Here is a 26,781-nt window from a genome sequence, read left to right as displayed (position 1 = left end):
TCATGGTTTAAAAAAAACAAAAAACAAAAAACATATTCTCGCTCTCCATTTTTAGCAAAAATTCAGCTCTGTCTCTTACTTCCTCACTTCAGAGACAAATGCCTAAAATAAGAGGCGAGAGGTAATGTAGTTGTGATTGTGCAGGGTGCTGTAAAGCTCTTTTTTTGCCACAAGTTTAGAACGAGTGCATTACTCATGAGTGCCCCAAGTGAGTTATTCAGGTCTTCCCAAACAAATAGCAGTAAAAATGTTATTGCAGCCCATGCCATCATATGCTTCCTTGCTGTTGATCTCATGCACACGGTTTGTGGCAAGGGGTCTCTTCAAATTTCACCATTTATTAGTATATTAGTAATTAAAGAAAGAATTGTGTCCATGGTAGGGATTGTTGTTTATGATAACAAAAATGCAGCATCTAAATAGTTGACTTTTAAAACAAAAACAAAAATTCTTATTCCCCCCTCCCCCCACACACACCCCAACCTCTCATACAGTGCAGCAATACCATGGATCTACAGCATGAGTACAGGATCCAGCAACGTTCTGTAGTAGGAATTGCATGAATGTTATGTCACATTCCTCAGTAAAGTAAAAGGAACATTGCAGATGTCATCTGACTGTGCGGCCAGGCATAATACTGACTGCATGCCACAGCTGAAAAGTCAGCGTGTGACATGCTTTCCACTTCATTAAGAAGCAAACCAGAACTGCTCTCATACATTAAATGAACAATTTCCAATATGAAGAGTTGTCTGAAATCTTATACTGACACACATTAGAAACATAAAAAATATCACTGATCAACCTTCAGAGAGAGAATGGTAGATTTAAAACAGTGCCATTTTTTTCAAGCAGCATATGCACTTGATACCATAAGACTGAGGAATACCCACTTCCCTAACATCTGGATGTACAGGTACAAACTATGCTGCTAGATTTTTTGAGTTCAGATTAAAGTTCATGCTCTCAGTATTTTATTAAGGAATGTCCTAATGGGTATTAGTTTAGTTTCAATATTAGATCTGGACAAATAATGCATAAAAAAGCTTTCCACAAATAGCCATTTGATTTTTTTTCATTAAATAATTTTATCCATGTATATGCCCCTTTTGTTTGCTTTCCATAAAAATTAATGTGATCAAGTTTTACAAGCTCAGTTAATACACATTTCAAAAACTTCTGTATGTGAGTATCCCTGACTGCACTCCAGGGGTGACCACCTTTCAGACTCCCATTTAACTTCAACAGTATTTCACAAATCTTTTTTTTTTACTGGCTTTCACAGGTACTGACTCTGATGTTCAGCTTATTGAGGAAATATGCCAACATACTATGAAAAAGTTTTTTTCCCCCAGGGAAAGGATTGTAGTATGTATTTTGTGGGGATTTTTTTTCCATTGAAATTTAGGGGAGATCACAGTAAAAGGACAGACACAGAAGCAGAAAAACACACCACCAAGGTCACAACCACCATCTTGAACATATTCAGAAATACAGCTGGTCAGAAATTTTCTGATGGAAGACTCTTCTTCCACGACAGAATGCTGATTTGTCTAACTAAAAACGTTTGATGGTGACAGACTGATTTAGTCAGAGTTGTAATTGGACACAGGCAACTTCAGAAAATGGCCTGATTTCTTGACAGCTCAGCTGGTGAGCTACTGGGAAGCTTGAACTTCCAGCCTCCCAGGTACCCTTCAGCCTGCCTCAGAGCCAGGACTTCATTTCCCTTTCATAGAGAACTTTGAAATGTTTGCCTTTCCTTACCGTCAGAAAGAAATGGAAGTTTGAAATATCAAAATCCTTTACAAAACAGAATTATCTTTCACCACACAGCTGTACCCAAAATACTGCTTTACTGTTCCATTTGAATTTTCATTCCTTGGCTTTCACTTGTGCAGGTATATATTTTTCTGCCTGCCAGCAAACACTTGTGTATGCTCTTTATGTAGTCTAATTTGCAAGCATTATTATTTATTTACACTAGCAGAACCCAATAGTTACAAATACCAACGCCTGGCACGTATGCAGGTGTTAAGACTATTTAAAGGATTTGTGCAAGCATTAGAATTCCATGTTTCTGCAAAGTGAAGGCACAAGTATGTGTGTGCATATTGCATGTGCACAGTTGACAAGTTCTTTCTTCAATCTGTACGCTTAAATGTCATCTATTTTTTTCAGATCAATCACCAGTTAATTTAGTTTAGAATGTTGTTGCTATCTCTAGCCCTACTTGTAAGAGACTATTAATACATATCTGTTGTGAAGGATATAGTGCCTATTTATGAATACTGGATATGACCAGGTTATTTGGGATAGTTGCTGTATGCCTATATTGGAACACTGGAATGCTAACTGTGTGCATATGTTGGATTAGTTTAATAGCAGGGTTGTTAGGAAATTAGTAGAAAGGCAGCAAATAACTCCAGATAATCAACCTCCCAGTAAACACAGCAGGTATCATTAAGAGAGGGAGCCTAAGTTAATAGCTGGGAAGATGCTACTTCCAGGCTCCAGCCAAATTTACAAGACTTTCTCTGCCAAGACTTGGAATCAAAAAGACATTGAACAGTTAAACAGCCACTCTGTAGGTGGGGAGGCAGTTGTGAGGAATCTGTCTGCAGTGAACAGACAGCTTCCACTGGCGAATCTGAAGCAGCAAGCCCTGCATGGCCCACTACGACAAGGTTGATGGTAAGGAGGATTGATGGTAAGACAGATGTGAGTATTGACCTTTTTGTTGCGTTAAAATCCCTTTACTCTTGTGTTATTTTTTTCCCTTTGTGTTTTAGACTAAACAATACTTTGGTTTGAGAAAGGTGTGTGGTCACTGGTATTAACCACCAGTCATAAGCTTCTGAAAGGAATACATGCAATTGGGCCTGCTGGGTAAGTATTGTTAGACCTCAAGGTGCTGTAGCCTGGAACCTGGTTTAAGAGTGGGAGAAGCACACGATTTCACCCTGAGAAAGGTGACGGCCCGGGGCCTAAAAACTAAGGGATGCACTCAAAGAGACCAGATTGGAGCCAGAAGTGCAGCTAGCTCTCTAACTGTGCCATCTACACCACACACATGCACAATCTAGTGCCATCATAAAATCTGTGCAACACACTCAACCTGTATATACTTGGTGCTTTAATAAACCCAATTTCACAGAGCTGAAAACAATTATAAACCAAATCATCTGGGAGGAAGAGTTTAATTAGAAAATCGTGCATGTTATTTGCGAATTATTTAAGAACACCTTACTAGATGCCCAAAAAGCTGCAATCCCTCAACTGAGGAAGAAGCTAGTGCTGGTTAAAATATTTAACCAGTTTACAGTGGAAGTGAAGAAAGCTATATTAAGAAAAAGAGAAAGAGAAAGGAAGAAAGAGAAAAAAAATGATAGTAATGAACATAAATCACAAGCTAGGAATTGCGGGAAATGATAAGAGAAGCAGAGGGACACAGGAGAAATATATGGCCAGCAAGTTAAGAACAATAAGGATTAAAAAAATATTCAACTTGCACCCAACAGTTTTAATAGAGCTGGCTGAGCTGCTTGCGGACTATTAATGTTTATTTTTAATAAGCCTTGGAATTTGGGGAGTTCCAGAAGGCTAGAAGAAAGCTAATAATGTGTGCCAAATTTTAAAACAGGTAAGCCTGACTTCCATACTGGGCAAGATAATGGAGTGGGTGATACAGGACTTGATCAATCAAGAATTAAAAGACGGTAATGTAATTAACACAAATCAACATGAGTTTATGGAAAATAGATCCTGTCAAACTAACTTTTTTTTTTTTTTTTTTTAAACAGAGGGAGTAATTAACCATTGGAACAATTTACATTTTCATGGTGGATTTTCCATTACTGACCATTTTAAATTAAGTTTTGATATTTTTTCCAAGAAGATCTGCTCCAAGACTTATTTTGAGGAAATTCGATGTCCTATGCTGTACAAGAGGTCAGACCAAATGATCATAGTGGGCCCTTCTGGCCTAAAATCTTGGAATCTATCAGAAGTACAACACTCTCCTTTCAACCCACCTCTGTAGAAAAAGTATATGAACTGAAAAGATGGGAGAGGAAAAAGGAAAAAAAGACATGGGATATTCTAGTTAAGGAAGAACTCAAAGGAAAGGAGAAATTGTTCTACACATCTCAAACTACAAATATCTTCTCTAACAAGAGACCTAGAAAAGGCCACTCAGGCAGCAAGGCTAGTTGTAGTACCTACTTCTGGCTCTAATGTGCTTATGACTTTATTGGAGTGTTTGCAGAGAGTAGACGATGCCCTCAAATTAAATTGCACTATCTTAAAAACAGAGATGGAGGAAGGAGTTACTACTTAACCTGAAATTATTGTTACAGATACAGCACTGGTCACAGCAGATTTAGCAGCTGCACTGGTTGCATCCAGCAATATGGTCTATAACCAAGATGAGAAAACAATGGCTGTTGAAATATGTAGACATGTTCACATGCAAAGCAGAACAGGAAACACTGTTTTTTATCTAGTGTAAGTGTGAATTTTGGCATTCCTCAAGATTTTTTTTAACTTTATGCCACAGAATTATCATTATTTGTCACTGAGCGATGTTCACGTAGGGGGAACAATTAAGCTATGGTGAGTGTGGACTTTGTAGGCCACATGTTTCATTGTCTGTCATATAGATATCTGATTCCTCATGGGCAAATAATTTCATGCTGTATCCTTCAAGCTAATATGTGACTAGCAGTATCCAGGATGGAGTGTTACAATGCACTGCAGTTTCCAATGTACAACACGATACATTAAAATGGATAGAAAAAGTGGATTTGAAAGGCGTGGAACTTGTATTTGCTGCACAAACATGCACAAGTGCCTATCATTTAACACATAACAGATGAGTACATTGTTCAGGCGACTGATCTACAACCCTTTATAACTGTCACATTATAAACACTTCATAATAAAGATATGATGGAATTATTCTCAATAGCTGTACAGTCAAGTACCTTTCCAATTCCTGGAGCCATAAGAACTGACATTATCTTTCTTGCTGATATTTTAGCTACACACAAATTTCCTGTCTCCGCTTATGCAACCCCCCCAGCCCTTTGAAACTACTACCGGAGGAGTTGGTCTTTGAGTGCTGATTACCTATTACCAGAGATTGGATTTCAAAGGCCCAAGCTGTATAAAGAAATGTTTGAACTGCCACCAGAGCGATGGTTCTGGTTCTGAATCTGAGCCAGCTATAAACTTGTAACCAGAGGGAAGATCTGGTTTTGGGTTTTGAAGGACTGGCACCTACCAGAGTCAGAGATTGGAGTTGGGAGTGACCTCTTGTAACCTTTATAGCATTCCAGGTTCTTTTATTGTTTTTAATGTTTTCTTTGCAATGATTTTACCTGAAGAATAAATGTGCTTGCTTAGAAAGAGCTGTGTGCTAACTTATAACTGCAGACAATTACACTGTTGATGACCTCAGGAGAGAAAGCAAACATACCTTTTAGGCAGTCTGGCTTGCTGGGAATACCACAGTATAAGCAGGGCACTATGGCACCTTAAAGAGCCCCCAGTCAGGAGGCAGTGTTCTCTGCCCATGAGAGGGGATGGCTGTGGAGCTGCGAGCCTAAAGTGGGTATCCTTGGTGGACCATGGATGGCAAATACAGGTGCAGTTACCATGAAGCTGCGATACTTACCTTTTACTTTACAGATTTCTATTGCACACTAGTCTTCTGAGGTTTTCTAAATAAAGCAACTTATCTTATACTTGAGCAGCTTTGTTTATACCTCCACAGATTTTTTTTTTTTAGTCTTTGCTCTCAGCATCTACAGTAACAATTATACACATGGCTGCATCCCAGTGATCTATATTTAGAAACATTCTTCCTTAATCCAGTGGCCTGCACCAGCTCAATGATGCAAGGTCACCCCAAATGCTTGATTTGCACACTTGAGAAGAGACTATGTTTCCAAGAAAACTAAAGAAGACAAAATACAACCCTCCGCCCCAGAAAAGCTGTACAAGTCCAAAGCAGCACAAGAATTACACTTCTTTCTTTTATTGTCTCTATAGTTAGACCGGGCAAAGTATTTAAAAAAAATGATAGATAATGGGATTGATAAATGGTTTAAACTGTGACCAGTACTAAACCAATCACTTCTAGTGACAGATTGTAGCAAACATGACACAGAGGTTTTGGGGGTAAACCTATTTAAGAAACAAATTTGTAACAAATTTACAGGAACAAATACCATGTAAGAAGTCTTCACTTCTATGATAAGCATTGATTATTTAATCATATGGTGCTCACTTCTGCCACCTTTACTTATGCTGAATAGGATCTTACTCTGCTGGTAGCCCCACTGAAATCAATGACTCAAACTTCAGCCGAGGAATAACTGTGGGGCACATTTTGGGGCTATCAATTTCGATCCAGAGCATAAATCATAGCAGCATACCTTCTCTCTCCCCTGAAATTCTACCCTCTCTACTCTTAGAAAAGGAAGTCTCACAGATTCCTACCCCAAATGAAAACTGTTTTGTTCTTTTTTTTTTTAAAAAAAAAAAGAGTCCTTTGAGGGAATGCTTTTTTAAATGGATATGAAAAGGTAAAATAGGAGAACAATAATAGCCTGATAAAGATTGAATGAAGCAAACATGGAAATCAGAAAAACAAACAAAATTAACTGGCAGGAGCACTGAGAGTAAGCATACAGTAAATTATAATAAGCAGTCTTGAGTCTGCAACTAATGGAAGAATGTTAGTAAAAGATGCTTCTCTAATGAAGTCATGCTAACCACTGCTGGACTGGATGGACCAGTGGTCTGTAGAAATTTTGTTTGTGTCTACATGTCTAACACACAAAAACAAGAGAGAATTTCAGTACATTGAAAATGTATATGTTCTGCAATAGTAATTATGGTATTAACCCTGATTTACTTTTCTCAATCTATTCTGATATAAGAACTTTTTACGTGTACTACAACAATGGATGATAGATCAAAAGATAACTTTATAAACGTTAGTACTGATACATGATAAACTATGTAAATAAAACTACCTTTAACATCAGGGCCTGGGTCTCAGTTTCCCTCAGCTTAAAAAACAGGAAGGACAATCAGGAAGCACATTAAAACTCCACAATTCTCTAGATACAGCATTCGGCAGAGGGGGCTGTTCTAACTTGAGTTAGCTGGTGACTGTTCCTAAGGGTCCTTTTGGCTACTGAGTGCAGTTGGAGCAAAATAGGCTCCAGACACAACTCATTTTTGCCTTCTGTGCCAGGAAATACTGGAAGGATAAAGTCCCTCTGGTCTAGTGGTATCAAGGTTCACATAACAGAGTAAAGACGTTGGTGAATTTAAATGAAAAATAAATTCATTTTATTGACTAAAATGGATCATGACTTTTCATGTCCAGGTGGTAATCCCCTATTGACTGTTTAAGTCTTTGTGGTGAACAAAAGGAGGTTGGTTGTGACTCAGATGTGGGGGTTTGGTGACTCAAAGAACACAAATCTTGTCATTTTCTTGTGTTGTGGGAGGGGGCTGAAGGAGGTTAATCTGATTTCTCACTTCCAAAGGATGTTAGTGGAGGAATTCTTAACTCCCAGTCCAGGTAAGAAGCTTGTTTGATTTTCTGGTACCACTGTACTCTAGTACTCATTGTCTCTAATACAGCGGTACTAGTGAATCAAACAAGCTTGTTACCAGTACATCAGCAGTCCACAGAGAACTGGCTGGACACATGGTACTAGCTCTCCTTGTTTGTATTGCTATGTCACATTAAAATAAACAATTAAATACTTTCTTAATATTAATTTTCCATTTAAGCAATTTCTGTAGTTCTTGAAATGGAAGGGAAGGGGGATGCTCATAATTTCTCTATAAAAATGTGGCCCATGATATGACAAAGTTTTAAAATACCTGCTCTAGTAGCTTTACCTCAAGTTTACCTAAGAGTGACTCACTCTTTCAGGCAGTATTCAAGCCTCTCTGGTGACATAACAAAGGATGTTGAGAAAAGATTGCCTGGCTGTTTAGATATTGGATCAGAAGGCAATTTAGGATCTGCTTTGGTTGAAGGTTAATAAGACGCTGCTGCAGTCTAATTTCTTTCTTTTATACCCTCTTCTGGTATACTGGTCTAGGTATCCAAAACAGTTTAAGAGCCCCCACTGGGAAGCCAGATAATGAAATTCAAATAGAAGATGACAGATTATTTCATTTTGACAGACAAATATTGACCCAAAAAGAACACTAGTACCTTATATTTAAAAATGGAAGGGGCAAGAAATGCAAGACAAGGTCTATCATACATGGATAGTTGAAGTAACTCTGAAATGTTAGAAACAGTGTTTAATGAGGGACAGTTACCTGTCTGCTCTCTAAATTTCAGGAAAAGGGTAAGCTGCATTAGACAGCATGTCCAGGGAAGTTTAAGAGCATATTTTCAAGAAGTAGGCTCAGGTATACAGATTTTTGTGTGTGCCAAGAGAAGTACAAGTTGATTGTAAAAATCCCTGCAATCTTATAAAAGACGGAGTTATGACCTGTTGATAAGGATAAAAATTGCCACTATTAGGTGATAAAGTGAATACTATGTTGTGAAAGGTGCTGGGATTGATTTAGTGGTGCATATGGTGCAGTAACTGTATGAGGTTTTTGCATCCTGGATTCCCAGGGGCGGAGTTGATGTCAGTACCATCTTAGAAGCATTAGTTAGGCAAGCCAAAGAGCTTTTATAGGGTTTTTTTGCAAGGTTGTAGGTAAGGCCAAATTTGAATGGGTAGCTGCAAATAACATACTGTGGCTCTTATGCTCCACATACATATACACATGAAAAAGTGGGATTCACTGGATACTGGATGGCAAAAGTAGATTTTAAATTTATGAACTGTTAATTTCATCATAAAAATAGTGAATCCACATTTTCCCCAGCACAGAGTTACTCAATTTTGCTAAAGCTAGTGGTTTTAATTAATAATTTTGGTTTAACAAGAGGTTTGTCTTCCAGAGAGATACTAGAAAAATTCAAGGCTCCTATGGAAAAAAGCTACACAGACAACCTTAATTCTGGTATTTCCTATCTTAAGTGTTTGACTTTGCTACCTTAATGTTCTTTTAATGTAGTTTTTTTGAATGTAATATTATTTGTGTGTTTTTACAATGAATTTTTAAATAAGCATTTGATAACATTATCGTGTCTTTTACAAAACCAAAGTTGAGAGAGTTAATAGCAGGTAAACTCTGATTGGGGCAAAGTGAAATTGAGCGGAGGAAGTCATGACATTCCCCAACATTTTATTTCACCATTTTCTCACGTCTGAAAATTCACAAAAGCAGTAATTTGGCTGTGAAAACATGGATAGGCAAGATGTTTACCCTCCCTCCCCCCCCAACAGCAGTTGTTCTAAAATGGTCCCATTTTCATTAGAAATGTCTGAGTAACAAGAAAACTTGACAGAGAATGGGTCATATTTTTGAAGTTGTAAGACATGCCAAAACACTTAAGCGTCTAGAAATCTGACTTTTAACAAGAGTATTTTGACTATCTGTGAGTATGTAAACTAGCTTCTATGTCTCACTTTGCTATTGGAGCTACAAGTGAAACACCCATATGAACCATATATAAATAAAAAATGCACTAGTATTTCTCAGTAGAAACAGAATGATTTGTTCCTAAGTACAGGTACACTGTACACAGTACTGCTAGTTTGTCACACTCCATAGTACATCATGCCACTAACACCCTAGAACAAGGAATCTCATTCAGCTTGGAGATTTCAATGCATATTTTCAAGGTGGAGCTATGCCATTAAAAAAGCATCAGAGTGCCACTAAATGTAACTGCTGTTGCCACCACTAGTACAACGAGGAGGAGGAGATCTGATGACTTGACCTTGGTCCTGAAGATGAGTGAGGATAGTAGTGTTGAAGGTGTAGGGTGGACCCACAGGGAGAGAAGAAGAGGACCTCAAAAATTTCAAAGATCGCATTAAGTTTGGGTGCTTATTTGTTTTTTAGCCACACTTTTGAACTTTTGGAGATGTGCATATCACTATTTTGTATCCTGAAAAAAAGCATAGGTTGCATATTCCCTATAAGTACTAAATTAATGCTAAATTATTGTCTATGATTGCACTATTAGCTTTTTTCAACTCTCCACCTACATGCTCTCTGAACAGCAAAACAGCAGCAGCAGAACATCTTTAATTGGGGGGGGAAGCCTAAATTGTGTTGTGAAAAGTCTCTTGTGCAGGGAACAGTAATGTAACTAATTATATTTAGTACATTTTTTAACCTAAACACACATTTCATTTCCACGAAATGAAAGGAGGAATTACCCTCCAGATGATTCACAGAAAAAGCAGTCTACCCAATACTAATTTCATTTCAGAGGACGATGGGAACCACAAAGACCTATGTGAGAAAAGAAAACTAAATCTCAGCTAAAGTGACAGATGAAACTGAGGAAGATTTTCAGATTTATCTTTCAAATGTAAGGCATTACAAACTTCATTGCAATAATCAGAGTCCTTATGTCTGTGAAAATCTGGCAGTGAAGTGGCAGTGAAGATGCTGCAAATAATTCAGGGCTAAGATGGCCACCTTAGAGCTTTCAATTCCCAATGATAAAATTATATCTCCTCCGTACTTTACCATGGAATTTGTATTCCACCAATACAGGGGCAGTTCAGTGTGCCTTCAAAAGTCTAATTCTTTTCCATAGTAAGGGGAAAAAACATGTTATCCTGTCTTACACTCAGAGATTTCATAAACATACCTATAGGCTTTTTTTTTCATGCTATTGTATCAGTATGTCTGTTAATAGTCCCCACCCCCCACCCCCCGCGAAACTAGTTTCTTCTGCACTTTTGAATCTCCTAGAGAACACAATCAGCTTGGAAGTTGTACATCATAGTCACAAGAGAACTAAACAACAGAAGACAATGAAAACACTGACTGCCTCCAACCTGAGCCTTGAGACCTAAGGATCACAGTGTGTCTGGTCCTGCCCAGATGTGCAAGACCTCTGTAACTAGAGCTGTTTGAAGTTTTTTCAACAAAGTTTTTTTTCCCCCCATTGAAAAATTACTTTGCCAACACACAATTCTATGGGGAAAAATAATTTTAATTGAAAAATTTTGTTTTTCCAACAAAATTTAGAAATGAAATTTCTTATAATTATTGCTGAGCCAGCTGTTCTTCTGGGCACTTCTGGTACTGTGCCATCCCTTCACATACATTCCACTGAGGGTTACAGTTTAAAAGCCACATTTATACTGCTCAACGGCAATATATCTGTGCATATATAATTAAGAACAGTATCTGCTTTTCTGACTTTGTGCTTGCATATTTAAGAATTCCGGTAATAACAATGGGCACATTTTTTAAACCCGAGTGCCTAAAGGTATGCTCGTTAAATATAGGAAATGCCATGCTGGATCAGAGAAGACTAGCTGCATTGTGTGAAAAAACACTTCCTTTTATCAGTTTTGAATTTGCCACTTTTCCATTTCATTGACTGTCCACTGATGATTATCATTTGCACTGCAGTAGCACCTAGTGTCCCCAGTCAGAGCTCCACTGTGCTAGGCACTGTGCAAACATAAAATATTGTAATCTCTTTTGGGGCTGAGTATCTAAAATAGATGAGGGGCAACTGATAGAGGTGAACGAGGGATTGAGGGAAAACAAGCTAGTAGTGAAACCTCTATTTGGTATAAGAAGCAGTGGTCACACTTTCTTCCAGTAGACTAGGTGACGTAACATTTATTCTGACATTCCCTACCATCCTTTTTACACTATGAATGTGACATTATTTCAGTGGAAGAGGCATAATTTATCACTTATTGTTCCTGTACACAGCATGGAAAGTTTAGAAAAGATCTCTAGTTCTTGGACTTCCCCCCCCCCTTTTTTAATTTTATTTTTTTTAAGGTTAAGTAAGATTAGATGCTGTGGTATGTTGTTCCATGTTATGACAATTGTCCTCAGTTTATCAGCCACAATGGATACTGCATTTCTTTAGGAACCACTCTTCTTGTAATTTCAGTACCTCAGTGACACAGGATAATGCAGCATCAGGAACAGAGATGGTTGCAAAAAACTCAGTTTTGTTGTTGAACCAGATGAACGTGAAATGCCTGTTTATGTCCGAGCCCTAAAGCGGTTGCAGCCAACTTGTTTCCCTCTCATTCCCCTATTTGGGGATTGAGCATGAGACTAAACTGTGTCAGAGATAAGTAGCCTGAAGCAGCTGGCTGGAGAGATGACATTTCACCAGGATACAAAACAAATGCACACAGAAAAAAATGAGAAAATAAGATAAGGTGGTTGATATTGCACACAGGACAGGTATGCTTGTACCACTGTGTCTGGAGTAACTCAGAGCTTACCAAATCATTTAAAGCTCATTTTGATCAAATATTTCAGACATATTGTCAGAGTGAATGTTGTACCAGAGAACCTAAAAGAAGGATTTTGTGTACATAGTGCAGGAAGGCTGGACAATTGCTTTTTATCTTTAGTTTACAGATGGCATATAACCCCTTTTTCTGATTTCATACCAAAAAAACTTCACATTTTTAAATATTTAAGGCACTTTTCCCCCCAAATATTTACATTTAACCATGCAAATAAAAACAAGACTGACAAAAATATTTTAAAAACAATCACAAATATTTCTTGAGGGATGCTTAAGATGGATGCTATTTTTTTAAATATATAAAGTAATTCAACGTTTACCTGAAGTTGTTCTTCTAGTGCAGCAGTAGCTTTATCTCCACCACTTTCATCCACCACAACTACCATATGAGTAAGGGAATTCACCCTGACTTGTTCCTGTTCCAAGTCTTCTTGAAGTGCCTAAAAAGAAAAGAGGAAAAAAAATCTATTATCGCTCTTTAGACAGGAAGATTCCATCCCCAAACACAGTTCTGTGCCAGAGTAGAATCTCATTGACTAAAAAATGGGAATACATGAGCAGTAAGGTGCTACAATATGCAAATATGGTTGTCCCTTTCTTGAAAACTATCTAGTACAATCTGTCTTTCCTCTCTAAGTGTTTAGTTCTCTCATCAACATTCAGAATGAAACTTTGGATTGAAAAAGATTTGTTGAGCTTGTGTAGTTGACATTTTATAAATATCAATAGCTTGCTCATTTTAAATGGCTATTAAATTACTTTTTTAACAGTGTTTGTATGTGTTATAGTATTACACATAAAAACTATGTTAAAGAACATTATTAACATTGCAATGTCAAATACCCAAAACTTAGGAAATACTAGTATTAAGGTTGCCTGTGCAACCTTAACTTTGCCCTCTCTTGTGTGGGTGCATTATGATGCAGTCTTTAATTACATGATCACATACTATTTTTGCCACAGGACCCCTGCTTCAATCAGTACACAGGATGATTGGTGCCTACTTAATGAGCAGCTATTCAATATGTTTTTTCTCCTCATTGTTCAATGTGTAGCCCCTGCCTTATTTACTGTACACTATTCGAACCTTGCTCTGAAGATAATTTACATTTTACCTTAATGGACTTTTTTTTCTTTTCTTTACTGAGTATTAACTACCTCATGACCTTTTCCTTGGCACTCGACATTATAGTCCGAGTGCATTACAAACATTAATGAATTTATTTTCAGATGAGTGGAAGCATCCCCATTTTATAGGCATAGCGAGATTAAGGCCTGAGGACCTGAGGACCATAGTACTTAGCATTGCATAACACTTTATATGTTGCAAGTACTGTTCCTACTGACTGCAGTTGCAGCTGCGAATTCTTAGCACTTCTGGAAATCAGATCCCAGGGTCTCAAGTCAGGAACCCAGAGAGGAACAAATGGAAATCACCTGTAAAAATTTTGGTTTCAGTACTTGCCCAATATCACATAGGAACTCTGTAGAACTGAATTCCATAGGGCAGCATAAAACTGCCTCAGACATGAGACTATCCTTTCTCTTCCTGTGACCCCTTGCTTGTTCAGCACACTCCTTCCAACTTCTGCAATAAGTGAAACAGAGGTCCTACAGACAACAATATCCTTTACTACACAACCTTGTTGCGTCCCCAGAGCAGCTCTGCCCTGTGCACTGAACAAGGCAAAGGTCCAGTGGAAAAAGCCAGTATGTGATAATGTAATTAAAGACTATAATAAAACATATGCACAGGAGAGGTGAATTAAAGTTGTCAGCTTGTTGCCCCAGTCTTTCTCCCTAGACTTGTCCAATTCTATTATTTCCATGCTCCCCCAGGTCTGGAAGTTGTGCCCTCTACTGCCTGACCTAGGGGAGGGGATCGCTATCAGAGTACAGGCTCCCTGTTATCAGTTCTGATGCCCAGACCCAGATCCAGTTAACACCACCCCAGAGTTACAAATTGCAAAGAAAATCCTGCCCAGCTCCAGGCTGGAGCATGATCAGCGAAGACAGGACCTTTGGGGATTTATACTGCTAAAATCTAACAAATCTCTACTGAGCATAAGCAAACTGCAATATTTAAAAGTTTTATAACTTAGCCAAATGTGGGCAGTTTTTTATGGAGATGGTAACAGCACATCCCTGTCACAAAGATGACCCATCCATCAAATGTTAATTCCCTGCTCTAAAGCATGGGGACACTAGAGCATCTAAAACACAAGTTAACAGATTATATTTAACATGGGGGTCGGGTCCCACAATTTTTTCCCTACCCTAATTCTCAAGAATGACACAACTGTTATGGTTGAAATTTTCAAAGAAAAAAAATCAGTGGGAGACAGATCTAGCATGGAAAACTTCATCCCAAATGGTTCAAGTTTGGCAAAGTTATAAGCAACTGAAAAAGCTCTTGTATTGGGAAAAGTCAGGAAACCTTAATATGCAGAAATCACCATCCATGTGCATGTTTCATGTTTCAGAGTAAGGAGTAAACAGTGAGGTGGCAAAATTTGCAGATGATACTAAACTGCTCAAGAGAGTTAAGACCAAAGCAGACTGTGAAGAACTTCAAAAAGATCTCAAAAAACTAAGTGATTGGGCAATAAAATGGCAAATGAAATTTAATGTGGATAAATGTAAAGTAATGCACATTGGAAAAAATAACCCCAACTATACATACAATATGATGGGGCCTAATTTAGCTACAACTAATCAGGAAAGAGATCTTGGAGTCATCGAGGACAGTTCTCTGAAGATGTCCATGCAGTGTGCAGCGGCAGTCAAAAAAGCAAACAGGATGTTAGGAATCATTCAAAAAAGGATCAAGAATAAGAGGGAGAATATCTTATTGCCCTTATATAAATCCGTGGTATGCCCACATTTTGAATACTGTGTACAGATGTGGTGGTCTCATCTCAAAAAAGATATACTGGCATTAGAAAAGGTTCAGAGAAGAGCAACTAAAATGATTAGGGGTTTGGAATGAGTCCCATATGAGGAGAGATTAAAGAGATTGGGACTTTTTAGCTTGGAAAAGAGGAACTAAGTGGGGAGTATACATAATAGAGTTATACATAATCATGAGTGGTGTGGAGAAAGTGAATAAGGAAAAGTTATTTACTTGTTCCCATAATATAAGAACTAGGGGCCACCAAATGAAATTAATGGGCAGCAGGTTTAAAACAAATAAAAGGAAGTTCTTCTTCACACAGCGTGCAGTCAACCTGCGTAACTCCTTGCCTGAGGAGGCTGCAAAGGCTAGGACTACAACAGGGTTTAAAAGATAACTGAATAAATTCATGGAGGTTAAGTCCATTAATGGCTATTAGCCAGGATGGGTAAGGAATGGTGTCCCTAGCCTCTGTTTGTCAGAGGGTGGAGATGGATAGCAGGAGAGAGATCACTTGATCATTACCTGTTAGGTTCACTCCCTCTGGGGCACCTGGCATTGGCCACTGTCGGTAGACAGGATACTGGGCTTGATGGACCTTTGGTCTGACACAGTATGGCCGTTCTTATGTTCTTATGTAACACATTTCAGTTTACACCTGTTTTCTCTTGGTAATTATACTTACAAAGTAACACCCGTGTACTGTCAATTAACATGTTGATAATGGAGAGACTTTCATAAATGCAGGGCAGGAAGCCACCTCCAACTAACATCTAGTCCAGCCCCCTGCGCAGAAGCAGGACCAAATCCCTGACATGCATTTGACTGCTCTGTTCTTAAAAACATTTAATGACAGGGATTCCACACCTCCCTTGGAAGCCTATTCCAGAGCTTAACCACCCTTATAATTAGTATGTTTTTTCTAATATGTAACCTAAATCTCCCTTTCTGCAGATTAAGCCCATAATATCTTGTCCTACCTTCAGTGGACAGGGAGAACAATTGATCACTGTCGTCTTTATAACATCCCTTAACATATTGCAAGATTTATCAGGTTCCCTCCCCGGTCACCTTTTTCTCAAGACTAAATATGCCCAGTTTTGGGTTTTTTAACCTTTCCTCATAGGTCAGGTTTTTTAAACCTTTTATCATTATAATTTTTGTTACTCTCCTCAGAACTCTCTCAAATTTGTCCACATCTTCCTTAAAGTGTGGACCCAAACCTGGACAGTTACCTTCTGTGAATTACATATAACACTCCTATTAATGCACCCCAGAATGATATTAGCCTTTTTTTTGTAACTGCATTGCATTGACGACTCGTATTCAGTTTGTGATCTACTATAACTCCAGATCCTTTTCAGCAGTTCTACAGCCTTTCTAGTTATTCTCCATTTTGTAGTTGTGCTTTGATTTTTCCTTCCTCAGTGTAGTACTTTGCACTTGGCTATATTGAATTAAATCTGTTTGATTTCAGCACAATTTCCAATTTGTCAAGGTCATTTTGAATTCTAATGCAGTCCTCGTAACCCCTTCCAGTTTTGTATCATCCATAGATTTTGTAAGCATACACTCCACTTCGTTATCTGAGTCATTAATGAAAATATTGAATAATACAAGACCCAGCACAGACCCCCAGATAATACCTATTAGACAAGCACTCCCAGTTTGACAGCGATCCATTGATCAGTACATTTTGAGTATGGTCTTTCAATGAGTTATGTGCCTACCTTATAGTAATTCCTTCTAGACCACATTCCCTTATTATTTTGAATGGTCACAATCAATATAGTGGGGCAGATTTTTGGTTTTGTTCCATTCCCTTGGCAAATTCTTTGCAGAGGACTTACGCAAGAGGGAAAGTCCTCTGCTTGGGATTCCCCTGGTAGAGGGGAGCCTCAGAAGGCATGGAGAAGGCATAAGCAAACCCCTTTCCCTCTTTCTTCACAGACTGCAAGGAAGGGCAGTAGAGCGTGTGAATTTCACTAGCTAGCCACAGACTAGAATCTACGAGAGAAGAATGTTGTTCAATAATAAGAGCTTTGAATGGCACAAAATTATTAACTTCAGGTCACTGGAATTGTTGAGACCAGAACTCATGGTCTCTTCCTGATTTTCAGCCTGGTACACCTCCCCCTAGGCCAAAATAGTTGCTGTTGTAGTCCTCTTTTCCTTGCTCTCCAGATCTAGAGTTTCTCCCTGAGACTGGAACACACTCAGTGCAGTCAGTAGACAGGGAGTTCTATGAGGCATTCTCAATGCAGATGGGATGTTCAAAGATTTTAGAATCAAGCTCTTCTGAGCATGTAAAAATAGCAATTTTCAGATACTTATAATTTGGATAAATTTTGGTATATTTTCATGGGGACAGCAAAAGACACCTCTTTGATCCCAGGGCTATCCCACTGCCATAGTTGCCAGAGCTTTTCAGTGAAATTATTGAGGAGGAGTGGAATTAACACTGGCAAAACTATCTATTTTCCCCTTTCCTTCCTGTCAGGAAAGGTTAAATATTAAAAAACAAACACCACCAAAACAACCTGAGAAAGAGAAATCTTGGAAAATTTCAGCCAGAATAGGTAAAGTCTAGAAAAGGTTTAAGCAACTGAAAACAGGTCACATAATGGAAAGTGTTAGGGAACCTTTGCTATATAAATGTCATTACCTGTAGCAGCTCTGCATATCATATATACTATATTATTACTCATTCTGACCTGTGTACTGGATGAAACCAGACATTCACTATGTCCTCCAATGAACTCACGCTGAAAAATTATAGAAGACAAAAACACCACATCACTCATGGGTGGACACTTTTCACTTCATACCCCTTCTGGGTGACAATCTAATCTTTATTACCCACTCCCTCTCAAGTGACATCTGTTACACCCTACTCTTAACTATCAATCCCAGTTTGTTTTTAGCTCAGTTACTGATTTATTTCCCCAGACCTAAATAACTGTTTGGTTTGAAAATTTGAACCTTCCACCAACAGAAGTTGGTCCAATAAAATATGTAACCTTACCTACCTTGTCTCTCTCACTGTCATGGCAATTCATAGGAACAAACTATAATGCAAGAACAAAAATAGGATTCCTTCCTATTCTTAACAACAACTGCATTGTATCAAGTCACTGGTGAAATAGAACTGGGCACCACTCACACACAGTGACAAAAGCACAATCGAACAAATGTTGGGATAACAAAAATAATAAAGTAATCTAGCAGCACCAAAAGCAGATTTAGACAGAGCTCCTATTCTGCTTCACGAACTACCTCCCCACTCTTGTCACTAGAAGTGTACTTAGCTGACTGATTCTCTGGCAATTAAATCAAGGAGTAACAGGATAAAATAACAATACATCAATATAGTCTCAAATAATAAACTCTGCCTGCAGTGGACAAACTGCCCTTTTCCACAGCAGCATACAACAGATGTTTCAGAGAATAGAATGGTTGTCTCTGACAGATGATGCATATAATTGTGCCATGTATCAAAGTAATTGGAACCAAAAAAGAAAAATGGGGCTATTCATACCCACCCACTCAAATATGATTTTTGTGGAAGGCGTGTGAGCAGCTGTGTACAATTGCTGTTCAGTGACATGAAAACCAGAGAAGGGCCCAGGTCTGAAAATTATATCCAGATCCTCCAGTCAGCGGGGTGTTTGGGTTAAAATGGTTCAATTATAACGTCAGAAGGTTAAAAATCCAGTCAGCTACCTGACTACATCGTTAAGAGAGATTTGACAGGAGAGTACCCCAATTTTCACAGTGTAAGCCTCAGATATGCAGAATGAAATCCAACAAGCTAGTTTCCTATGCCTAGAGGCAATGGGGATTAAGCAAGGCAACAGTTCAAATTTATATCAGACATTTAAGAATGAGGCAGGCATCAGTCATGTAACAAAGACAAAAGATCATCAGAGGATAGTCATCTTTCAACATGACAGAATACAGCAATGTTATACAGAGAGAAATGTAACCAGCATCTGCGATACACAGAACAGGGGGAGACTGTAAGCAAGGCAAATAGCCTGAAATAATACAGGACTCTCTGCTCTCTCTCACTGTGTGCTCCTTGTATTCCCCCCGCCACCACACACACACTTATTAATCTTAAATAAATCAAAATCAGTGGTAGGATGACAGATTCTCAAAACAAACCAACCAACCCACCCAACCCACCACCCTGAAGGCCATTAATGACAGATCTGTTCCCAGGTCTACTATTATCATTACTTCTAAAAAAAAATGATTTCCAAAATATACAGTTATCAATTTGATCAAAAGAGGCACAGGCGGAGTATTGTACTAGCTCACAGGGATCTGTGTAATTGCAGCATCTTCCTTAGTAAAAAAGTCAAAATGTCTCCTGCTAACACTTTTCCAACCTGGCTCTACTGAAGTCAATGGATTGTTTTTTAAAGGCCAGAATTTCACACAAAATAACCAGAATCACTACCATGTGTCAAATTGTGTGACCATTTCCAACCAACCTAGGTCAACATTACAAAACATGCACTGGGATACTGATGAAGGAATCCAGATGGGGGGAAAATTCCATGGTCAACCTTGATTAAAATCCAAGTGTGGAGAAAGTTTCCCACATACCTTTTCATTGTTAGGGACATACTGCAAACTCCAAAAGTGTCAACTTTCCAAGGTTTTATTTTTATAATGAAAATTTTGCACAATTCTCCAGCAAAACTCTAAACTTCTGAAAATTTTAGCCAGTTTAACTGTACAAAGTGAAATCTACACAATTTTAAAAGTGCATTTTTGTTTAAATCACAAAATTTTAAATATGCAGCCTTTCTAGGCAAATTAACAATCTTCAGTTTCTCTCAGGTAGGCAGATTTCTTTAAGTTTTTAAAATGCATAGCCAAGACTACTTGCAGAAGCAGCAAAATACCTAAAATACAGGTCACATGTTTTTTTGCAGTTTCTTGGACAATTATGCCAAAGTAGTTTGGCAAACCTAATGTGGGATCTGTAAACATGGTCCTTTTTGTGGACCTAAAACCCTCTGGAGTTTGTCTTTGGCACAGTTCAGATAGAAACTGTCCTTTCCGTACTGTTCAGCTGAAAGTCTCGTACAACAGTAAGTTAAGAAGGGGAGCTTGCTGGTAAGAATTCCTCTGTCTTTTCCTGGCCATAAATAACAATTAATCCTAGATCTGTTTTACTGAATGGTTTATCTTCTTAGGATTGGAGTTCACTCACTCTACCTGGGCCCACAAAGAGAAATCGGAGTATCAGTCTCAAAAGCATGAGCAGTATTTGACACAACGTACAGAAAAGGGAGATTAAAAATAACCAAAGATACACAGTTTGAGTCAAGAGGCAGAAAATAAAGTGAACAAAATAGATATTCTAGGTGTGGAAGGAAACAAGGGGCCAGGAACTAATCAAAGGGAGATAAGGAGAAAGAATAAGTATGACAGAAACACACGAGAGAAAGAGAGTGGTTGCTGCATTGCATCCAACAAACCAACCCTTCATTCTGGCTGTAACTGCCCAATTTGATGTCATCTTCTCATTTCTGCTTTCTGAACTGTCCAGTTCCTCCTAGCAAATGCCACAATACTAATACTATGCAGTAATTGGGAATGTATGCATCCATGCTAAGGATGTGAAACTTTCAAAACAAGAGATTGCTTATACCTTATCCTGAAATTAAGTACGCACTGTTTCGTTTGTGTTCATATCTAATGCAATAAAACTTGGTTTCAACTGTTTTCCTCACACACTGTATACTGTCCTGAATTTTTTTCTTTGCTGCAGTATTCAGCTTTGTTATACTGCAGGAATCAGGGGGCACTGATGTAGAATATAATACAAAATAAATTCTATGTGAATGTTGCAGATAGTTTTGAAATGTCTGCAAACATCTTGTCCTCCAGTTACTACCTACAGACAGTAGGTAGTATTGAGAAGAATTTTAATCTATGCCCAGTGGGGAGGGAAAAAACCTCTTTTTTATTGCTCTACTGTCTGAATGATCCCTTGGTAGAGACGATGGAGTTGAAACTTTATTTTTTAAGTATGCATCCACAATGTTAAATGACTCATCACATTCAGAAATGTGGAATCAGTATATGGGAGAGGTAAATTTCTGAATACCCTCCACTAGGGTGGAAGTCCTAGCCCCACTGAAGTCAGTGATGAAACACTCCATTGACGTCACTGTGGCCAGAATTTTACTCTCAGAACAAAGAGATGCACCCATTATATCCATTAAGATCAAAGTTCTTAAAGGGAATGTGGTGTTTCACTGGCACAAGAAATTATTAGCTTTAATGCCATTAGCACTCAAATACCATACACGTCAAAAGAAAAAACAAGAACCCAGTAACCAATTTCTGAGTGAACTTGTCATATATATTTTTCAGTTCCAGATTATCTTTCCACCTTTACTTGCCATTTTTTTTTAAAAGTTTTACTTAGTGCTCAGAAGATGGACTGGACTAGAAAGCCTGGAAACTGAAATCTTCTATTTATCCACAGACCAATTACAGCATAGGAAGCATCAACAGCACCACCGCTAGCTTTTCCAGAGTTCCTCACTAGTATGAGAGTTCTTCTGTGTCATGGTTAAGTGAAAAGTTCAGTCTCCATGCAGTTCTTGGCCTCTGCTTCCGCCCCGGGGCGGTATATTGGTTTAATTTCTGATGGTAGGTTTTGTGATGTAAAGACTTGCCCTTTACAAATTGAGGTAAAACTATCAACTCATTCCAAGATGATAAAAGGGATCAGATGGTAAAAACTTCTGAGTACTATAACTGAACTGGATTTGAACTACTAACAGAGTGAAGGACACCTTAATCTCTTCACACTTTCCGGAATCACATCTCCCAGGCTTAATGTTTTTTTCCGACATTTATCTTCCTATCTTCTATCATGATGCATACATGTTATATATATATATACATATATACATATATATATATATATATATATATATACACACATACACACACACACACAAATACACAGAAAGAATGACTGAATTTAGCACAATATTAAAAATCTGCATTATGTAACTCTATTTTTAAGCCTCCTTTTAAAAGTGATTATCACAGCCTTACCAGAATTCTACCTTATTTGCTGTATTGAATTTATTTGCCTATGTTCATATTAGTTTTAATTTATGCAGTTTTTAACTCTTAATCATTCCAATTTAAGAAACACTTTTCTACATGAGAATACAAACAAGCTTGGTCAAATATCTTTCTTTCCCCAAGTCCTGGTTTGTTATTTTTCATAATTAAATACATTTTTCAAAAAAAATCTCTTCCATTACAAAGCTACAGACTACACTTGGATAACTTTACAATGCTCCGGGGCTACATACTCAGAGTCCCAGTACTGCTATTGAGCTTTGGAATCCCAATTATAACAACTAATTGTGTCTCGTTGCTACTAGAGCACACAAAGAAGAAAGCACAAGATGACAAGAGGAAAAAAAACATGGGAGTAATAAAATCTGAAATGTTATGCTTTGTAATAAAAAGGATATTACAATTGCCTATTTTCTTGATATCCAACCAGAATTTCTAGTCTAGTAAATTATGAATATGAGAAGCAATAAAGAAAATCCCAGTCTTATTAAAAAATTCTGAATTGCAATGCAATCTCTATACAAAGACTTGGTCATTCTGAAAAGCTTAAACTTCAATAAATGAATAAATGAATGCAACCCACTCTTCTCTAATACTAGTTTTGGAGCTTTAAAAATGTGAAAAGGTTATTGATATATGTTCCTTCTTTAAACAATATTTTGACTCCAACAGTAACATACGTATGTAAAATAGCTTACCTTGTGTTCTTCTACTTGATGTTTTAAATCTTCTAGATCAGGGCCCAGGGGCTCTGACTCAATTTTCTTTGTTCTTTCTTCTGTTTTTGCTAGCCAGTTAGATAACTGTGTTAGTTGCTGATTCTGCAGGTCCATGAGAATTTTATGTAAGCTAGAAACAAGGAAAATCATCACTTACATTTGTACATGTAAGAAACCAGTAAGCAGAAAGGTTTACTTACACTTGCACTTTTTAAAAAGTTAAATTTAATACTTGTATCAGAAGGTGCTCACAAGCCAGCCCTGGTATAGTACTGCAAGTTTACCCACCTTGTCCTACTAATGGGTTTAAACCACTACCTAGAAAGGCAATATATTCATCTGAGATGGTAGTTTGGATTCCAAGCCCATTCCATTTGCTGAGACTGCCAACCTAGGTGCCATTTTATGTTTTCAAATGGATGGAAACAGGGGCCACAACTCATTTCTGTGGCAATGTACTAAGAGACAGCCGGTGGTACTGAAATTGGCCCATCCTGATCAGCCCGATTTGAACCTGTCAATGTGAAATCTCTCACTTTAGTAGCTGGGCATTATCTATTTATTGCTGGCACTTCAAACCAGTGCATTTTACTATTAAGAGCTGGTCAAAAACTGGAAATTTCCACCCTATGGGAAATTCTAATATTTTGATGTGGGAGGGGAGAGGGGAATCCTCATTTGGAACAAAGTCAAAACACACTTTTTTTTTTTTTTTAAAAGGGCCATAAATGTACAGAAAGTTTCTATGCAAAAAATGTTGAAATATTTTGTTTCTGCTTGGTTTAACATCCAGCTATGTCCGCATAAACTGTCACAGGGCCTCATGGGAGGAGTCACAGATGCCAACTTTGTGAGTGTTTGGGGGCTCAAGCACCCACAACAAAAAATAGGGGGTGCTCAGCACTCACCAGCCACAGCTGTTCAGTGGGCTGGGGGGGTCTCGGGGGAGGGACGAGGCGGAGCGAGGGCAGGGCCTCCGAGGAGAAGCAGGGTTGGAGCACCCACTAGGAAAAATAAGAGTCAGTGCCTGTGGGAGCTGCAGTTTGGTTGCCCCATGTTCCTGTTCTACTCTATTGGCCATGATGAACAGGGCCAACCCAGGTGGGTGCAGCTCAGGGTTCAATGAAACATTTTGTTTCATTTAGACAACCTGGAAGGTTTCAATTCAGGTCTACCTGAGCTCAAATGAAATATTTTATCTCTTTTTACGTGGAAAATTTTGATTTTGCTGAAACTGCATTTTCCATTCAAAAAACATTTTGATGGAAAAGTCCTGTAAAGCTCTAGTTACTAAACCACGCCTCCCTCCTCAAAAAAAATGCAATAGCTGTTGATGATTAAGCCTAGACTGACTCTCTGGAGAATGTTCCACAGGAGGGACAGTTGCTCATAATATAAGCTATATTTACAGAATTTCAATTCATATAAAACTAAGTTTTAATTGCTGAGGTGGTTAAAAGAGTTCCAAATGGAACCATTTTCTATCTATAGTTCTGTTTAAATTGAAAACAATTCAGTAAAATCACATTTATTTTACTGAAATTTAATTTGAGAGAAAAACACCAGGAAAATAGTTCCTCAAACACCCTTTGTTCAACATTCTTGGAATTAAATGTTTCTATTTTTTTTAAAAAATGTATTATATTATGTAGTATAATATATAGTTTAAAACATCAAAATCAAAGCCAAACAATGTTTCAAGCAATCAGATGGTTTTATGCAAGAAAGGTCTTGTAAGATATCATTGAAAAGCTTATGATTTACAGAATATGATTATCCTATTTGTATGCATGTATCATATCATTTTGGTATCTGAAGTTAGGAATATTGCCTATGCTTCTATTGCAAATGTGTTTACACCTGGGGAACACCCACTAGTTAGAATGCAATCAATCTAGATTGCTAGCTGGGAAGGGCCATTAGGGAGAACAAAAGATCTAAGAAGATGCTAATCTTCCACTGGGGAGCCTTCCTGAGGATGCTACAAACAACCTCCAAGTCATGGCTGCTCTGTCCCTACTGAGACATGTGACCAAGTCACCTGGTACTGAACTCTATCTTGGAATACCAGTGTTTTTCCACTGACTGGAATGGGAACGAAGACAGAAGACAAAAAGAGTTCTGTATCTATTGGGTTTCCAGGAAATGGGGCGGGCGAAGCCCGCCCCATGCTAACGGAACCCCCCCAGCCTAAGGGGAGGTGCCACAGAGCCTCAGAAACCCACTAATTGCGGGGGACAACTAATAAAAGAACAGGGATAGGAGTGCGGTCAAAGGGTCATAAGAAGGGAGCCTGATGGGGACACCGAGCAGAGAACCCCGGACAGCGCCCACTGCTCCTCGAAGGTGTCAAGGGAGCCAGCGGACGCCGCCCAGAGGAACTCCGCCCGGAGACGTGAACGGACTAAGGATCGGAAACAAGCCCCACAGTCGCAGGAGTCTCCATTGGCCAACCGCCTCTCCCTGGTCACGTAGATGGCCATTTTTGCCAGGGCGAGGAGGAGGTTGACCAGGAGGTCCCGCGACTTCGGGTGCTCACCCTGCTCCTGCCTCAAAGGGCATAAAACAGCCCTGGGAAAGGGCTGCAGTGGAGAAAAGCCAGGCTGACTGGGGGATGCAGCTACAGGTGGGGCCACGCCCCAATCAGGCCACAGCTGGCCCTATAAGAAAGCAGAGGGCCAGAGACTAGGACACACTGTCTCTAGCCTTTTGAGAGAGAAGGACCTGGCTTCCTAGAAGCTAAGCAGGGTACTGAGACTGGAGCAGGGCTGGGGAACTCCAGCCTAGAAACCCCCCAGGCTGCGGGCCTTGGTAAAGGGCAAAGAAAGGTACTGTGGAGCAGGGCTGGGGGAAGGCCAGAGGAGCTGGGGAGGTCTAGCCTGGAATTCCCCCAGGCTACAGGCCTTGTTAAAGACCAAGGAAAGGATATTGGCGTTGCAGAGGGCAGCCCAAGGGTAGGAAGAGGCAGCAGGTCCAAATTCCCTTTGCCGGTGATGAGTGGCATTTACACTGCAGTCTGCCCCAATGAATGGGGGCTAGGTCGAGACTGGCAGTAGCCGTAGTCTGAGGAGAAGTGGGGATACAGGGTGGAGGTTCCCCAGGGAGAAAAGACCCAGATCTGTGGGGGTACTGCCAGGAGGCAACACCCCAGCCTGAAAGGGGCACCAATGTCCCAGAGGGACTCAGGCCCAGCGGTAAGCAGGACACTGATCTGCAGAGGGCGCTCTGGAGCTGGAAATGCTAAATCCCTGGATGACCAGCAGGAGGTGCCACACCGGTGAGTCCCACACCGTTACAGTTCCCGCCATATGCAAAAGCTATTTAAGGCAAGGGAGTGACATCATTGTGGTTTTTCACTGACTCCCTGCTGGAAACACCTGAGGAACTGGACTAGAGGAGGAGGGCTGAATCCAGGCTAGAGGGATTTCTAGCCTGTGAAAGGAATTTGCTACTCCTATCCAATCTCTTGAGTATATTAAGCTTAGATTGCAGTTTTGTTTATTTACTAGATAATCTGCTTTGATCTGTTTGCTATCCCTTATAATCACTTTACATCTATGTTTTTTGGTAATATCCTTGTTTTTGTTTTGTCTAAAACCAGTGTGTGGAAATCAAAACTGGGGGCAGAAAGC

General features: G+C 39.0%; 1 protein-coding gene across 13 annotated transcripts in view; it reads right to left on the bottom strand.

The window, feature by feature from the left end:
* DMD (dystrophin) overlaps positions 1–26,781 on the bottom strand; it is a 2,044,659-nt gene that overhangs the window by 1,262,206 nt on the left and 755,672 nt on the right. For all 13 annotated transcript variants that reach the window (XM_044996713.1, XM_044997415.1, XM_045002732.1 and 10 more), the window contains 2 exons: positions 23,129–23,279; positions 12,733–12,852 (listed from right to left, as the gene is read on the bottom strand). In XM_044996713.1, the coding sequence (XP_044852648.1) occupies positions 12,733–12,852; positions 23,129–23,279 (271 nt within the window). The remainder of the gene's footprint in view (positions 1–12,732; positions 12,853–23,128; positions 23,280–26,781) is intronic.

The sequence above is a fragment of the Mauremys mutica genome, chromosome 1 (genome assembly GCF_020497125.1).
Source record: "Mauremys mutica isolate MM-2020 ecotype Southern chromosome 1, ASM2049712v1, whole genome shotgun sequence".
NCBI classification, from domain to species: Eukaryota; Metazoa; Chordata; order Testudines; family Geoemydidae; genus Mauremys; species Mauremys mutica.
The sequence above is the reverse complement of the archived record's forward strand: the minus strand, read 5'-3'. Positions and strand labels throughout refer to the sequence as shown.